Genomic DNA, 18,542 nt, shown 5'->3' on the forward strand with positions numbered 1-18,542 from the left:
CCTGGCCTTCCGCAAAGCCACCAAGTCCTGGCTGCTCCAGCTGGCCGGGGAGCCTGTGAAATATCCAGCCCCGCGGAAATTGTGAATGTTGTGGTTTTGTTTTTAAAGTGTTGTCTTTGTCTAGTTTTCCCCTTTTCCCTTGTCTATTGTGAGCAGCCCGGGAGTGGGCGGCATACAAGACAAATAAAATAAAATAAAATAAAGTTGCTAGGTGACTGGTCGTAAATCAAGGATTGTTTCTATGAAGTTACTTGACTACCGTATAGATTTATATCCATCCACGGAGGCAGGTGTGGGTTGCTCCTGGCATTCCTGGCACGCAAAGATTTTAGCAATCAGGCAGGGAACCGGTTGCTAAGATTTTTCAATCCCACCCCTGCATAAATGGCCTCTTTTACCTCTCTTTCAAACCAATGGTCCTCTCTATCCAGAATGTGGACTTTGCCATATTCGAAAGAGTGGCCTTTTTCTTTCAAATGCAGACGGACTGCTGAATCTCGTCCTGATGGCTTTGCTCTTCTATGTTGTGCCACGTGTTTGTGAAGTGGTTGTTTTGTTTCCCCAACGTACAAAAAGATTGCATCTCTCTTGCCTTCTTCTGCTTCAAGCCCAAATAGGGTGGTACCCACAGGTGGCGTCACCACCTCCCTCAGCCAAGCTGTGCCCCTCCTCAAGACATTTGCTCATAAATAGAGTTTTTTATTTTATAACCATTGCTTAAAAGGATTCATTTTCTACTGGATCACTTCAGCACCAGGGGAATAAAAAGGCGTGAATATTGAATGAACTTCAACGGGCTTGAAGGATAACACCGTCACTCGTTAAAAAATTCAATTAACCTTATCTTTCTTTAACATGATTAATTATCCTACAGATAAATGACTCCTTGGGAAAAAAAGTATCATCTTTTGAGCTGTACCTGTCTAACATGCTTTGCTATGAAATGAAAAAAAAACAAGTTGTCCTTTTTAGCATATTTGTATGTATGTAATAGGTAGATAGGGACGCAGAGGCTCAGTGGCTAAATGGAGTGAGCTCCCGTTACTTGTCCCAGCTTCTGCCAACCTAGCAGTTCGAAAGCATGTAAAAATGCAAGTAAAAAAATAGGAACCACCTTTGGTGGGAAGGTAACAGCATTCCATGTGCCTTCGGCATTTAGTCATGCTGGCCACATGACCATGGAGATGTCTTTGGACAGCGCTGGAACTTTGGCTTTGAAAGGGAGATGAGCACCGCCCCCTAGAGTCGGGAATGTCTAGTACATATGTGCAAGGGGTTACCTTTACCTTATATATACATTTTATAAGGGGTGGGGTGGAACATTCTTTTTGCATAGGTTTAAAACTGGACAGTAGCAAATGTAATACACAGCTGTTTGAACATTTAAAAATGCGACCACCTCACCATTTCCAAGAAAGCTGCGCTATCTACTTTATTACGCGATTTTACCGAATTTTAAGACAGTGAGTTTTTAAGCCACTTCAGATATTATTCTGTATAGCAAGCCAAATGGAACCGTTTTATATTGAAAGATGTTCCTTTCCAGGAAGAAGAATTAGTGCCGTAACAGAAGACGTATGTTCCCAACGAGAGGGGATTGGGGGTGGGGGGAGAGGGTGGGGGGAACACTCGGGAATCAGTTTGCCCTTCTTTTGAAAAGAAGACAAATGACATATGGAGCTACTGTTGACTTTGGCCAACTGGCCCAAATGGCACTGAAGACTGGAAACACCGTATTTACAAGATATTGGCATGGATTTCTAGGAGAAGTGAGTCAAGCATGTAATACTTTGTTTTTTAACCCAATGACTGGAAGGGCCTTCATGTTCCCAACTCAAGTCAGTCTGTTCGACCAACTCCGCCAAGGTCCCGCCCCAAATTCCTGGAGTTACACATGATGCACGACAAGGGTTGGAACTCTGCTCAGAGTCCGGAGCCACGGGGCTTCGATTCTGGCCTCATTCCTCAGGAGGAGGTCCTTCTTCCAGGTTCTTCTCAGGCCCTTTCTCTGTCTTGCCTTCGGATGGATGGCCGAATCCAGGATCTTCTGGCTGGATCCCATCTCCATCGTAGATGATATCTTCTGGATTCGGAGGCGGGGGACAGAATTCTTCACTGGGGAACATTTCTTGGAAGATGGCTTCGGCCTGTTGGAAAACCAATATATTATTTTGGAAATCTTTTTTTGGGGGGGGGCTTCTTGGCAATCTTTCATTTTAGCTGGGTCCCCCCTCCTGTGTAATGTTGTTGTTTCATCAAATCAGAAATAGGTTAAAATAGGGGTGAAACCCAGCAGTTTCTGATAGGTTCTGAAGAACTGGCAGTGGAAATTATGAGTAGTTCAGAGAACTGGTAGCAGAAATTTTGAGTAGTTTGGAGAACCGGCAAATGCCACTTCTGGCTAGCCCCAGAGTGGAGAGGGAATAGAATAGAATAGAATAGAATTTTATTATTTGTATGCCGCCCTTCTCCGGGAGGACTCAGGGCGGCAAACAATTCAAAAGGGGGAAAAGGGGAACATAAAAACGAAATACAAATAATAAAAATAGGCAACAGTCGCACAACCATACATGTCGAGAGGGGAGGGAACTCATCACCCCCAGGCCTGCCGGCAAAGCCAGGTTTTGATGGCTTTTCGGAAGGCCTGGAGAGAGGTGAGGGTCCGAATCCCTGCGGGGAGTTCATTCCAGAGGGCCGGAGCTGCCACAGAGAAGGCCCTCCCCCGGGTAATAGCCAGATGGCATTGGCTGGTAGATGGCACCCGGAGGAGGCCAACCCTGTGAGATCTAATGGGTCTGTGGGAGGTAATTGGCAGCAGGCGGTCTCTCAAGTACCCAGATCCAATACCATGAAGGGCTTTATAAGTTACGACTAGCACCTTGAAGCGTATCCGGAGACTGATCGGTAACCAGTGCAGCTCGCAGAGGATAGGTGTAACGTGGGTGTACCGAGGTGCACCCACAATCGCTCGCACGGCTGCATTCTGGACGAGTTGAAGTCTCCGAATACTCTTCAAGGGCTGCCCCATGTAGAGCGCGAGGAATGGGGATTTTGCAGTAACCTTCCCCTGCCAGGCCCACCAAGCCACATCTCTCCACGCCCACAGAACCAGTAGTAAAAAAATTTGAATTTCACCACTGGGTTAAAACCTATTTATCAAATAGGTTTTATAACAGATGATGGCCAATGCAATTTAGCATCCAGAAGCTTTGACCCAGTTTTTTTTCCTTCCTTCCTTCCTTCCTTCCTTCCTTCCTTCCTCCCTCCCTCCCTCCCTCCCTCCCTCTCCCATACTTTCTGTTCCCTCCTAGGCTGCCAAGCTGTCAGGATAGTTTTTACCTGAATACACTGTCAACAGAAGATTTTAAGTGAGTTACTTATAAACCCTGGGCTATAAGTAGCTCACCTCTGTGTTAAAAAGACAGAGAACGATTTAAAGAAGTACAATGAACACAAATCCATATAGACTTTAAATCCAACTGATATCAAAAGGAGGAGAGTCAAAGGGAAATGTTGATCTTTCCCCATACCATAACATGGATAGTTTTTAAACCTAAAAATCAGCTCAGGGCACATAAATATGCTTGAAGCTTCATTCATACGTGGTTTTGCATGAGAACACAAGTAAAGTTTTCAAGTTCTGAAACCACAAGGAAGGAAGTCATCATTTATTCTTAAACAATGCAGGCAAGGGAATATACATGCAAAGTATTTTAAATTAGTATACTGTTGTGGCCCAGCAGGAGCCGTTGGAGCTGCCACCAGACTCCGACAGCGAGGGGCCCTATGAGTCGGTTCTGGAGGATGTGGAGGACCCTGGACAGGGTTCGGGCTCCGAGCAGGGTGCAGAGAGACTGGTTGGCCACCAGGAGGCGCCTGAGCCTTGGACTAGTGGAGAGGAGACAAGGGAGAGTGATCCGGACGCCAGTAGTGAGTTGTTCCTGAATGCTCGGCACCAAAGAGCTAACAGGCGTCAGGAACAGTTGCGCAAGTACAGGAGGTAATTGCACTCAGCTGGTGGTCATTAGGCTCCTCTCCAGACTATAAAAAGACTGCTTGTGCACACGTCTCTCTTGCAGAAGTCAACGCATTGACTAAAAGTTGGAGAACTTCTGTACCTAGCTTGGCAGGCTGCATTGCTGCCAAGGCTTGTCTGAGTTGCTGCCAAGGTCCTTATCTGTTTGTTATGCTTGGCTTTCAGCCACCAAGGTTTTGGTTTCTTGCTAATAAAGTGCATTCCAGTTAAGCTTGTCTCAGCATTCGTTACTGGACGGAGGAGGGGGTCAGAACAGTATACAAGGTTTTTTTTTTCCTCTCCCCAAATATCGTACTTATTTGGCCTGAGAGAAGTTTCTTGGCTTAGCCATCTGTATTCCTACCTTAGACAGAAAAGTGAATGACTTACCTGTTTGACGGCACAGTCATTCCCTAGTGCCCCGTCTGGGCCAGAACACACAAACAAGTTGGAGGGCAAATCATCATACAAAGACCTGTCAACGCTGGAGGAATCCCTCATGTTGAAATACACGGACCAGAGAACCTGAGGTTTGGTTCCTTCCCCTTCGTCTTCCCCTTCTGAAAACACAAGGCAACTATCTTAAGAGTCCAGCCTTCAAAAGAGAAGTTGGAAGAATTCAGCTAAAAGTGACAAGCAAAGCATTGGGGGGAGGGGTCCTCTTTAAAGGAAGGCGGTTAAGGAACCATTCTGGCTGTGGACCAGTGATGGCAGCAGGGGTAAGGGGGGGGGGGAAGAGGAGGAGAGCGGATGCTTTCCCACCCATGCCCACCACTTAACAAATAAACAGAGTTGGAAGGGACCTTATAGGTCATCTAGTCCAACCCCTCACCCAAGCAGGAGACCCTACACCGGTGATGGAGAACATTTTTCTGCTGGGGGGGACAAAAGGTGCCCACCCCCATAATGCAAGGCCCTCCCCTCACCACCACCCCGCCCATGCGCACACAACCCACCCACCCCCGGACTCCCCCCGCGCATGCACGCAGGCCTCACTGAAGCCTCCAGACTTCCGGTAGGCCCATTGGGCCATTTTCTGCCCTCCCCAGGCTTCAGGAAAACCTTAAGCTGGGGGGGGGGGTGATAACAGCCTCCCCTAGCAACGACTCGTGTGCCCTCAGATATGGTTCCACGTGCCATCTGTGGCATGCGTGCCACAGGCTCGCCATCATGACTCTACACCATTTCTGACAGATGGCAGCCCAATCTCTTCTTGAAAGCTTCCAGGGATGAAGCTCCCAACTTCCGAAGGCAACTTCTGTTCCATGGGTCGATTGTTCTCACTGTCAGAAAGTTCTTCCTTATTTCCAGGTTGAATCTCTCCTTGTTCAGTTTCCACCCATTGCTTCTTTTCCTACCCTCAGGTGCCTTGGAGAATAGCTTGACTCCCTCTTCTTTGTGGCAACCCCTGAGATATTGGAACACTGCTATCCTGTCACCCCTACTCCTTTTTTCCCCATTAAACTACACATACCCAGTTCCTACAACCATTCTTCACACAGTATGTTTTAGCCTCCAGTCCCCTAATCATCTTGATCGCTCTGCTCTGCACTTTTTCCAGAGTCTCGACTTGTGCAAATGGAGCCTTGCACATTCACGCGCTTGCCTGCTGCTTGTGCGGCCCTGTTCCCAAAGGACCATGACCCGATACTGGGCCCCGGATCAGAGGTTGGGGACCCTTGCTTTATGGGACAGAAGAACAGTATGGAATTTAAAGACCCACACACACACACAAATTGGCTGCCCCGAGGGATCTCCAAAGTGGGCCGAGCCAGTTTGAGGACTTACATTTATCCGAAGACAAGCTAAATTAATGTAGTCCGCTAACGTTTTCTGCCATCTCGGGAGGAACTTTGCAAGGCCTTCAACACTGCCTAGTAAAGACGGCGTCTTTGTTTCACAACAACTCAAGATTCCGATGTTCTTCTTTTTTTTTTCTTCATTATTATGGTTTGTCACACAGTCAGCCAGGTGTTCAGGTTGGTTTTGGCTTTTTTTTTTTTTTTTGTACGTCTACCGAGTCCTTCCCTGGGACCTGGGATACGCAGGTGTGGACGTTTGATGGTGTTAAAAGTCCAGGATGTAAACAGCTCTGAGCCAAACTACCTTTCGCAACTGACCAATGGTGATTTCGTCAACCCAATGGTGACCAAGGGATGTGCCAGTTGTTTTGGGATCACATCCATTATCAATGATGATGATGATGATCGTAGTGGTTGGTCACACTGTCATTTAGACCGTTAGACCAAATTTGGCATTTCTAGCCACCTATCCACCCTCCATGTTCTTCCCAAGGATGTGAGATAGGTAGATGCTGCCTGATGGTATTACAGCTATTTATTATTTATTAATATTATTATTATTAATCATCGCACTGTCAATCAGATTTTCAGTTGGGTTTGGCATTTTTGTCTACCTATCGAGTCCTTACCAAGGACCTGGGATGGGCAAAGATGGATGCTTGACAGTGTTACAGATATCCTTGCAAGATGGAAGCAGTTCCAAGGAAAGCTGCCATCTGCAATTGACTGATGGAGAATTTGTCAATGCCTGTGGTGTTCTATTATTATTATTAGAAACCTTTATTCATTAAGCATGAAACTCAGCCAACTGAACATTCAAAAATACATCACAAGTACCATTGATTGTTGCTAATGGTTGATACGGGTTGCTGCCAGTGTCCAAGGTATCAACCAAGTATCTTCATAAAATGTACAATGTTCAGAGTAGCACATTTTTTTGCAGTTCCACTGGTGTTATTGCAGGAAGCTGCAATTTCTTGATGTAATAAAATTCTTGGACATGGTGCCAAGTTCCCCAATGACAATGGGTATCACTGTTACATGTTTCATCCATAATCGCGTAGTTTTGATGGTTAGGTCTCGGTATTTTGTGATTTTTTTCCCCCGGTTCTTTTTCTTTGACTGGCATCTCCTGGTACCGCGATGTCAATAAATTGTACATTTCGGTTTTCAACAACTGTGATAGCTGGTGTGTTGTGTTCCAAATGACGATCCGTCTGTATTCGAAAATCCCACAAGATCTTCACCTTCTCATTTTTGATAACTTTTTCCACTTTATGTTCCCATGACTTTCTGGATAAAGGTAAATGGTATTTTTTTTACATAAGGACCAGTGGATTAATTTAGCAACTAGCTTTGTAATCAGTTTGTGCGATTTTCCTACATTCACATATTAAATGTGACACAGTTTCGACTATCGTTGTAAAGTTGGCATTTTGGATTGTCAGTGGAGTTCTGTATCTTTGCTTTCAAGGCATTAGTTTGTAGTGCTTGTTCTTGAGCAGCGAGTATTAAACCTTCCGTTTCTTCTTCTTCTTCTTCTTCTTCTTCTTCTTCTTCTTCTTCTTCTTCTTCTTCTTCTTCTTCTTCTTCTTCTTCTTCTTCCTCCTCCTCCTCCTCCTCCTCCTCCTCTCCTCCTCCTCCTCATTATTATTATTATTATACAATTGTATCACAGCGGCCAGTTATTTCACCGGATTTGGCATTGATTACTAGTCGGGCCCCACCCAGGGGCCTAGGACGTCGTAACGTATTTTCGTAATATGCGTGCAGATCCAAGCAGTGCGGCTTTTTGCATTTGACTGATGGTGATTTTGTAAATTTTTAACTGTTTTAAATGTAATCCCAGTGCTTTTGGAATAGCACCCAGTGTGCCAATTACCACTGGAATTACCACTGCTGGTTTGTGCCATAGTCGTTGAATTTCGATTTTTAAATCCTGGTATTTTGCTATTTTTTCATGTTCCTTCTCAGCGACCCTGCTATCACCTGGTATTGCGATGATGATGATGATGATTATCATCATCATCATCATCAAAAAAAAAAAAAAAGATAGGTGGGTTAGAGCATCTAGCAGGCAACCAGGGAGATTATCCAGAGTTTTATTTGTCCCTGTGAACAAATTGTTGCCTGTAATCTTCAAGCAACTGTTCCCCAAAATAATAGTTCATTTCTTCTCGTATCGTTTGGGAGGGACCGTCTGCCAGGAGGGAATGCAGCCTTTTCTCAAATATTATTAAAAGTTCCTACTGCTCCTATTTTTTTTTAAAAAAAGTTACTTCTTCATAATTTAGGCAGGAAAATGAATAAAGTCATCTTCCTTTTAGGTGACTTTGCTTCCCTGACCTGCCATGGCCCAGTGCTCGCTTTATCTGGTGATTCATTTTCAATAACTCCAACAGTATTTGTTCTGACATTTTAATTAAAATACGACTACTACCTCATCTTGATGATAAAAAGGCCTATGTGTCAGTGAAAACTACCTTCTCAGTGCCTCAGTGCACCTGAGGACTCTTCTGATCAGAGCCTTCCTCTGAACGAACTCCGGGCAGCTCCTAAACAATACATCACTTCAAAACTAGACCATTTTAAACATTAAGATTAATGCTAAGAAAGAAAGGGGAGGGGAAGCCGGGAGGAAAGAGAAGAGAATGTTCAGAGGTGGCCTAGCTTCCCCCCCCCCTTCTGTTTGGGCTCTGCTAGTTCTTGATAGAAAGTTAGAAAATTAAGTTTGAGAAGCTCCGTTTGATGCAAAGGATTGACCAATCTTTATTGTAACTCTCTTTCCTAGTGGCAACAGAGTAGTAGAAAACCTCTCCTCTTCCTCCTCTCCTCCTTCCCCCCCACTCCTCATTCTTCTTCTTCTACTTCTTCTTCGTCTTCTTCTTCTTCTTCTTCTTCTTCTTCTTCTTCTTCTTCTTCTCCTCCTCCTCCTCCTCTTCCTCCTCGTCTTCTTCTTCCCTCTCCTCCTCTAGTCGTTCCTGACTCTAGGGGGCAGTGCTCATCTCCGTTTCAAAGCCGAAGAGCCAGTGCTGTCCGAAGACGTATCCGTGGTCATGTGGACGGCATGACTAAATGCCGAAGCTGCATGGAACGCTGTTATTTTCCCACCAAAGATGGTTCCTATTTTTCTACTTGCATTTTCACATGCTTTCAAACTGCTTGGTTGGCAGAAGCTGGGACAAGTAACGGGATCTCACTCCGTTACACGGTGCTAGGGATTTGAACTGCCAACCTTTCTGATTGGCAAGCGCAGTGTCTTAGCCACTGAGCCACCGTGTCCCACAGAATGGATATCAGGGAAGAAAAATGGCAAATCTTCACTTTTGTTTCATCTTAAATTTCCACCCCACCCCACCCCTTTTCACCTGTTTCTGCAACACTGAATAACTGCTCCACTACATGTGTCAAGTCTTCTTTAGCGGTTTGGATGGAAGGACAGGTCAAATGAACCAAATCTGTTGAAAGAATGGAAGAGCAAAGTGGTTATTCAAGGCGCCGATTCATTCGCTCGATTTATATCCTGTCTTGCTATTGGTAATGAAAACTCAAGGTGACTAGCGACAATATAAAAGCACAAAAATCGAAGATTAACAAGAAGGTTTAAACAGCAGCCCTTCAGGATTGAAGGCCTGGTGGAAGAGATGGATCTTGGCGGAGTCAGAACCAAGAGTGTATGGATCCGTGAATTGACTGGTTTCAAAGTCCAGCATGCTTGGAAGCAAGGCAAGTGACGGTGACAGGTTGCCTATAGAAGGGAAGGGAAGGAAGGAAGGAAGAAGAAAGAAAAAGTTGAGAGAAGGGAAGGGAAGGGAAAGGAAGGGGAGGGAGGGAGGGAGGAAGAAAGAAAGAAAGAGTTGAGAGAAGGGAAGGGAAAGGAAGGGGAGGGAGAGAGGGAGGAAGAAAGAAAGAGTTGAGAGAAGGGAAGGGAAAGGAAGGGAAGGGAGGGAGGGAGGAAGGAAGGAAGGAAGAAAGGAAGAGTTGAGAGAAGGGAAGGGAAAGGAAGGGGAGGGTGGGGGGGAGGGAGGAAGAAAGAAAGAAAAAAGAAGAAAGAAAGAAAGAAAGAAAGAAAGAAAGAAGAAAGAAAAAGTTGAGAGAAGGGAAGGGAAAGGAAGGGAAGGGTGGGAGGGAGGGAGGAAGGGAGGGAGGGAGGAAGGAAGGAAGGAAGAAAAAGCTGAGAGAAGGGAAGTGAGGGAGGAAGGAAGGAAGGAAGGAAGGAAGGAAGGAAGGAAGGAAGGAAGGAAGGAGAAAGAAAAAGTTGAGAGAAGGGAAGGGAGGGAGGGAGGGAGGGAAGAAGGAAGGAAGGGAGGGAGGGAGGGAGGGAGGGAGAAAGAGAGAAAGAAAGAAAGAAAGAAAGAAAGAAAGAAAGAAAGAAAGAAAAGAAAAGAAAAGAAAAGAAAAGAATGAAGTATCTTTCTGGAATGTTCTCTCATCCTCTCTATCTGGCTGGAATTCAGTTTGGTAGTGCAGGATACCTAATGGGCTATTGGAGACATGGAGGCAAGTGAAATAACTGAAGTGGCTGCTTAGAAGACCCAACAGCTACAGCCATTCTGCTATATTCTCAACTGTTTTAACGGTTTCTCCCCGAAACGCAATACAGATAGTCCTCGATTTACAACCATTGGCTTAGTAGCCGAAGTTACAACAGCCCTGGAAAAAGTGACTTATGGCCATTTTTCCACACTTAACGACCACTGCAGCACCCCCACAATCACATGATCAACAGTCAGACCCTTGCAACTGGCTCATATCTATGATGGTCGCGGCTGATCCCCTTTTGCGACCTTCTGGCAAAGATTATGGGGAAAGCCAGATTCACTGAGTGACCAGGGTGCTAACTTAGCCACTTGCAGGCATTCACTTGGCAAGAAAGGTCGTAAAATGGGATGAAACTCACTCAATGTCTCGCTTAGCAACAGAAATGTTGGACTCAATTGTGGTAGTGAGTTGAGGTCCACCTGTAATTGCTTTTCCTTCTGTTTTCTCCCTGGGCTTGAGAACCTTCAGCCTAGGTTGAGCTTAGAGTCCAGCCAGCTGTGCTGAGCCAAGCATCTGGGAATTCGTGCCAAGGATTTTCCTGCATCTTTCATTTGGCAGTGCAGTTATAATTCAGGAGGGGTTAAAAAAAGAGCCAAGTGTCAAATGCTCCCACCCTGTGGCATCTTCTTTAAAAAGGTAAATGTTCCCCTCCCACATATGTGCTAGTCGTTCCTGACTCTAGGGGGCGGTGCTCATCTCTGTTTCAAAGCTGAAGAGCCAGCGCTATCCAAAGGCGTCTCCATGGTCATATGGCCAGCATGATTAAATGCTGAAGGCGCACTGAATGCTGTTACCTTCCCACCAAAGTGGTCCCTATTTTTCTACTTGCATTTTTTATGTGCTTTCGAACTGCTAGGTTGGCGGGAGCTGGGACAAGTAATGGGAGCTCACTCGGTTATGAGGCGTTAGGGATACGAACTGCCGACCTTTAAATCGACAAGCTCAGCATCTTAGCCACAGAGCCACTGCGTCCCTTTTCTTACGGAGTTTAAAAAATTAAGATAACCACCTGTCATTCTAATGAATGAGCATTAACAGTCCCGCTGACCTAAAGTGTGAATACATAATTGGAGGCTTTTCTCCAAAGCTTATTAAAAGGATTTTAATAATCGGGGGAAGAAAAAGGCAGAGAGAAGCAAGTAATGAGGCGAATGACATGCTAGAGCAGAATATCTCAATTTATAACGTCGGTTGCAAAAGAGGGCGGAGGTCCCAGCGAGTTTCTAATCCAAGGACTGGCAGCATTTGGGGGGGAGGGAATGGCCACCCCATTGGACCTCACTGAAAAGTGGGAACAATGAAAGAAATAAGTGTCTTATCCTCAGCCTGTAAGTAACCTAAAGGTAAAGGTTCCCCTTGCACATATGTGCTAGTTGTTCCTGACTCTATGGGGTGGCGCTCATCTCCGTTTCAAAGCTGAAGAGCCAGCACTGTCCGAAGACGTCTCCGTGGTCATGTGGCCGGCATGACCAAATGCCAAAGGTGCACAGAACGCTGCTACCTTCCCACCAAAGGTGGCTCCTATTTTTCTACTTGCATTTTTACATGCTTTTGAACTGCTAGGTTGGCAGAAGCTAGGACAAGTCACGGGAGCTCACTCCGTTACGCCGCACTAGGGACTCGAACCGCCGAACTGCCGACCTTTCAATCGACGAGCTCTGCGACTTAGCCACTAAGCCACCTTATAAGTAACCTACTATCCCCACAAATATGAAAGCAGGGGAAAATCAGAAAAAATATTTATGTTTCTTTTCAAAGCAGTTTCTACTCTAGTCCTTATAATACAGTTTTAAGTGTCGTATTTCTGATCCTTTATTTAAATCCAGGGGTGTCCAACCTTCGTAACTTTTAAGACTTGTGGACTTGGACTCCCAGAATTCCCTAGCCAATATGGCTGACTGGGGAATTCAGATTTCCCGCAGCCAACATGGCTTAAAGTTGCCAAGGTTGGACACTCCCTGATTTAATCCAAAGGACCCATAAGACTTTTATAAGCTAAGGAGAATAGGACAAGAAATTCCTGCTGATGATGTTACCTAGTATGGTACCGAAACATTCAGAAACTAAATTGAAACAAGCTTAAAGAGCAAACCACTGCCAAAATCTAAAGGATCCATTTTGTAGAAGAGGCATAGCTTCGTTATAATTCCTTATAATTAATTTCAATAAACATATGAATTAATCTAATCTTCTAAATTAACCTAATGAGTGGTGTAGTGGCCTTGAAGTGGAGCTCTCTGGCCTCACAATCAGGAGGCAGGTAGAGGCAGATATTTATCTCTATGGGCACAATGAGAATGTATCTGCTGAAAAAAACTTTGCATTGGCAATAGGAAGGGCATCCGGCCAGTAAACACTTAGCTCGATTCAGTTGTCCAGACTCCACCTTGCAAGAGTCGTTAAAAGAAGATGATTGTGTTCAAGTTTAAACTAATCAATCATATTGATTGCTATAGTTTATTGCATAAGTAATGAGTATCTGTGATTGGAATGTAACCTATCACATAAAAGGGTATTGCATACATCTGTAAAGATGAGCTTCTAATCCTGTCTCTTATTTAAGGGCCTACCAGAGACCAGAGATGGAAACAACCTGGGCTTCCATGTAATTGTGTCTGATCTCCAGTTCAGACCTACTCCTGGGAAAACTGGATCTACTCACATGTATTTTTCATGCAGATCATAGCTGAAGAACACAATTCCACAAGGCAAACAGCTGGCTGACCTTTCTCTTGAGGTGGGATAGTCAAAATGGAAATCTGGAATGGAAACAAAAGACCTTATAGATAACTCATGTTAGGAATATAATCTAATGGTTGGGTTGGCAATATATAAATCATGTAACAATGCTATACCTGTTTCTTTAAATCATACTGTAAAATGTGATTGGTTGCTGTTTTCCTCAATCGGCCATAAGAGGGAGCCAGAATGACTGTTAGCTCTCTGTTTGTTAGATGCTGGGCTGATCTGATCTGAGTGTTTTGGAAGCTGGCTGTTAGAAAGTACCGTGAGCTATTGTTAAGTTTTGCAACTGCTAGCAAACTTTGAGTACTGAACTGATTATATGATACTGGACTATGTTACTTGGATTATCCCTTAACTGAAAGACATTGATGACTGACTGTCTTGACCGTGTATGACTTGGACTGTTTGATGGACTCTGATACCTCTATTTCCACGAAAGTAAAAGCCTATTTCAACTGCAGTGTCTCTGTATGCTGGTTTGTGTGTTCTCCAACACAAGTCTCACAACACTTCTCTGAACATACTCGCTCTCCCAACGGGAAGCTTACCTAACACCTCATACACACACACACACACACACACACACACACACACACACACACACACAGAGTCTACACAGTATGGCTACGACTCCATGCATGAAACTCTTTTCAGAAGATCATGTGACTTCAGGAAATGGGAGGGATTAGAAAGATTTAATTTCAGCAAAACTACGTCACAATTGAGATTTTCCCCAGTTCAGAGCCACCATTTGTCCAGTTGGCCTGGTGAAAAAGCCAGGAAGAAATTCTTCCTTCAACCTGTATCAACTTCAGATCCCACCCCCTGGTCTTCTAATTTCTAGGTGCATTTTTTTAACTAAGCAACTGAAATCTGCAAATAACTTTAAAAAAAAATCAGTGGGATCAAACGTGAATCCATTCTAACAAATATCCCGCCAATCAAGCATTTACTAATATTTACAAAATTTGAGTTTGGGGACATAAGTCCTTCTTATTAACTAGCAAAGAATCCAGAGATGGCAAAGCCAAATCTGTGGGGATTTTTTTGTTTTTTTTTACAAAACACTGTAAATAACTAGACAAAAATTAATCCGGGATATTAGATGGTCCCAAGGGAAGGGGAAATGTTCTTGAGCGAGTGGGCTCACCTGCTGATCAGAACTCTCGTTGTTGTGTATGGATCGATCAGTTATGAGAATCGCTCTGGAGATCTGCCTGCCAGCGAATAAGCAAAGCTTCATCAACAACAATAACAACAAAACAACAACAATACTTGGTTGATGCCTAGGATGCTGGCAGCAAACCGTATCACCCATCAGCGCCAGTCAATGATATTTGTGATACCTTTTTAAATGTTCACGACCTGGCCATCGAAAGTACGGGATTATGGATGAAACATGTAACAGTGATACCCATTGTCGTCGGGGCACTTGGTACCATGTCCAAGAATTTTACAAAACACATTAAGAGATTGCAGCTTCCTGCAATAACACCAGCAGAACTGCAAAAAAACTGTACTACTCGGAACATCATACATTTTAAGGAGCCGAGGTGGCGCAGTGGTTAAATGCAGTTCGGCTGTTCAAATCTCACCGGCTCAAGGTTGACTCAGCCTTCCATCCTTCCGAGGTGGGTAAAATGAAGACCAGGATTGTTGTTGGGGGCAATATGCTGACTCTGTAAACCGCTTAGAGAGGGCTGAAAGCCCTATGAAGCGGTATATAAGTCTAACTGCTATTGCTATTGCTAGACTTGGTTGATATACCTAGGATGCTGGCAGCAACCTGTATCAATCATCAATGATATTTGTGATACATTTTTTTAACTGTTCAGTTGACCGAGTTTCATGTTTAATAAATAAAAGAAATAATAATAATTTTAAAAAAGAGCCACATGGACCCACATTTCATCCAAAACAGGACACATTGCCCCAATGCAAATAATGTTCTACACTCGGCAATCTGAACACGGTTAATGACATTTTCACATATGGCCTGCTTAAGTTAAGAAATTAATAATGACTCAAATCAGGCTTATATAAAGGTTAGAGCGCTTGCTTAATAGCCATCAAAATGTAATGATGACACCGAGGATTCCGTATGGAATGTGATGTTTAGCCATCTTGAAGTTATTTCCAACAGCAAATCGTTTTGCGGAGAGCTAGTGCGCAAGCAGTTACCCACAGTTACTGTAATGCGCAGTCATTCAAATGCTGAAATTCAAATGCCAACCAGAAGTTGTTGTACGTGCCTAGGATTAAAGCTCCCAACTGCCTTCGCCTGCTTTATGCAAGCCACTTGGAGAATTAAAGAGATAATCAAGAATGCTGTGGCGGTGGGAAATGTTTAGGAGAAACCCCAGCGTGAGCAGGCAAGTGGCTTACAGATGGTTAGGCTATCCATGTCAATGACCAGGAAGGGCACTAGGATTATTTAAAAAGATGTTGAGACTCTAGAAAGAGTGCAGAAAAGAGCAACCAGGATGATGAAGGGACTGGATGCTAAAACATAGGATGAACAGTTGCAGGAACTGGGCATGGCTAGTCTAGTGAAGAGAAGGACTAGGAGAGACATGATAGCAGTGTTGCAATATTTGAGGGGCTGCCACAGAGGGAGGGAGTCAAACTATTTTCCAAAGCACCTGAAGGCCAGAGAAGGAATAATGGATGGAAACTGACCAAGGAGAGTTTCAACTTGGAAATTGGGAGAAATTTTCTGACAGTGAGAAAAATCAACCAATGGAACAGAAGTTGCCATCAGAAGTTGTGGGAGCTTCATCGCTGGAAGCTTTCAAGAAGAGGCTGGACTGCCATTTGTCAGGAATGGTGTAGGGTCTCCTGCTTGGGCAGGTGGTTGGACTAGATGACCTACCAGGTCCCTTCCAACTCTGTTAATCTGTTAAATCTGCTCCAGGTCTAATTGATGATAGGAGCTTGCCAGAAAGAGCTGTTTGGGTTTCAACCAGGAGCCTACTATTGTATTAATAGAACATAGAATGATAGGGTTGGAAAGAACCTTGGAGGTCTTTATGTCCAATCCTCTACTCAAGGAGAAGACTTTATACCCTTCTGGACAAATGGCTGCCCAATCTCTTCTTGAAAACCTCTAGTGATAGAGTATCCACACTCCTTTGGGGTGCAATGTAGGCTAGCCATGGTGCACCCCAGATGTGACTTAGTCACAGCTAAATAGTCTATGCATTCTGGCTGCTGGATTGCATAAGCAAGAAGTAGAAATGGCCAGAGGGAGAAATACCTGCCTCTACCTAGGATCGAACTCACAGGCTCCAGATTGTGAGGCGAGAGCTCCGCCTCTAGGCCACCGCACCACTTAATTCTGTTACACCATATCAGATAAATAAAAGCTACATCACTGATTAATTTTTCGCAATGTCAGAAAATTTCGCCTTACTTCTAGGCTGAATCTCTCATTAATAAGCTTGTACCCATTATTTCCTGTTGTGCCCTCTGGTGCTTTGGAGAATAAGTCCATCCCCTATTCTCTATGACAATCTCTCAAGTACTAGAAGACAGTTGCTATGAGTAAGACCAACTTAATCTTATTCAATCCCCTGCTCACTGCGGGATCCACTGGCATAGCATTTCTCGATCTTGGCAAAATTAAGACGGGTGGACTTCAGTTCCAAAAATATTCCAGCCAGTTTTATGGATTTGTTCATAGATAAGGGATGAAATATGAAGTGAAGAAACATTTATTTAACCTTACAGCGGTGAAGATTTGTCAAGAAGAGAAATACAATATGAGAATTCAAGCCATCCTATTATTTATATCTATCTATCTATCTATCTATCTATCTATCTATCTATCTATCTATCTATCATCTATCTATCATCTACATATCTATCTATCTATCTATCTATCTATCTATCTATCTATCTATCTATCTATCTATCTATCTATCTATATCATCTATATCTATCTATCTCTATATCTATCTACTTACCTACCTACCTACCTACCTACCTACCTATCTATCAAATTGTATTCATAAACACTTTTTCTGAAAAACAATGCATGGTCAGAATATATCATTTACAAATAAAAAAGACCAAAAAAAAAAAAAAAAGAAAGAAAGAAAAAGAAAAGTGGTGTTGAGCATGGAAATACAAGCTAAGAACAATAATAATATATAGTAACAATAGTAATAATATAACCAAAAGCATTTAGCTAAGTTTCTTCTTACATTAAAATATTTACATTTTGGTTGATTATTGTAATTATTTACCTTCTTATTTTCAGTGCTAACATTTATGATCTTATTTTTCTCTAATTCCTACCTCTTGCTTCTACCCATTCATATAATTTATTCCAAACCATGTAATATTCTGTATCTTCTTGATCTTTAATTTTAAAGGTTAATCGGACTATTTTGGCACAGTCAAAAAAAATTCGGATTACAGCCTCCTCTGGTGGGGTGTTCACATTTTTCAAATATTTAGCATATATGGTACTTGCTGCTATCAGTATGTGTAAGACTAAATATGTGGTCCCTTTATCATATCCCTCTGGTAGTACATCTAGGAGACACGTTTCTTGTTTCAACTCAATCTTCTATTTAATTATCATTTCTAGCCAGTTTTGTATTTTCTCCTAATATTCTCTTGCTTTACTACACACCTACCACATCTTATCATAGTCTTGTCTAGGTTATATTTATCTGAGCTCCAACTTTTAATCTCTGACCAGGATTGTGTCTATATCTGCATACATGCTTGACACTAAAGAAACACAGGCGCACCATCCATATGCAAGGAGAGGGACATAACATTTAATATATTAGCAGACTTTTTTTCAGATTGATTTTCAAAACGAAGACTAATTTTGAACTCAGGGTGTCCCTCAGGCCATAAAACTGGATACACGAAATTAAAAGTCTCTGAAATTAGGTCTGGCTGAATGCAGTGAGATTTACTTTTGAGTAAGAATGCACTGTTAGTTATTCTTGTGTCGATATTTACCTGTAAGATACGTTTTTGCATATTTTTTCTGAAAGATAACTATCCTCCACAACAAAATAACTTGCATTTATTCTTTGACCGAAATGATCGATGACCGCTTTACACCTGTTGGAAAATAAGGGGGGAAAGGTTTTTTTTAAAAAGCAAAACAATTTTGTCATTGTTAGATTGAGGAATATAAAATATTTACAGACAATTAAAAAATATACCCTAACCAACATGTTTTCTTTCCTTCAAACTTTTAGCATGAATTAAGAGTTTTGTCTGTCTTGTTTTTAGTCTGTTCTTGGTTTTATGTGGAACCCTGTTAACGTGGATTATTTTCAACACTGTTTACACAAAATTGTGTTTGGATTTTTTTAAAAATTAATTTGACAAAGAAAAAGAAAACTAGCAACAATTTTGTAATGATCTAGGATCATTTTAACATTTAACTATCTTTAGTACCTGTTCTGACC

General features: G+C 43.0%; 1 protein-coding gene across 1 annotated transcript in view; it reads right to left on the minus strand.

The window, feature by feature from the left end:
• Window positions 1-1,406: 1,406 nt before the first annotated feature.
• The window catches only part of CHM (CHM Rab escort protein), a 75,394-nt gene continuing 58,258 nt past the window's right edge, over window positions 1,407-18,542 (minus strand). The window contains exons 10-15 of the mRNA XM_032228159.1: window positions 18,085-18,189; window positions 14,255-14,321; window positions 13,022-13,118; window positions 9,186-9,275; window positions 4,406-4,575; window positions 1,407-2,147 (exon numbers count right to left, since the gene is read on the minus strand). Coding sequence (XP_032084050.1) covers window positions 1,959-2,147; window positions 4,406-4,575; window positions 9,186-9,275; window positions 13,022-13,118; window positions 14,255-14,321; window positions 18,085-18,189 — 718 coding nt within the window. The 3' untranslated portion in view covers window positions 1,407-1,958. The remainder of the gene's footprint in view (window positions 2,148-4,405; window positions 4,576-9,185; window positions 9,276-13,021; window positions 13,119-14,254; window positions 14,322-18,084; window positions 18,190-18,542) is intronic.

This window comes from Thamnophis elegans, chromosome 12, assembly GCF_009769535.1.
Source record: "Thamnophis elegans isolate rThaEle1 chromosome 12, rThaEle1.pri, whole genome shotgun sequence".
Taxonomy (NCBI): domain Eukaryota; kingdom Metazoa; phylum Chordata; class Lepidosauria; order Squamata; family Colubridae; genus Thamnophis; species Thamnophis elegans.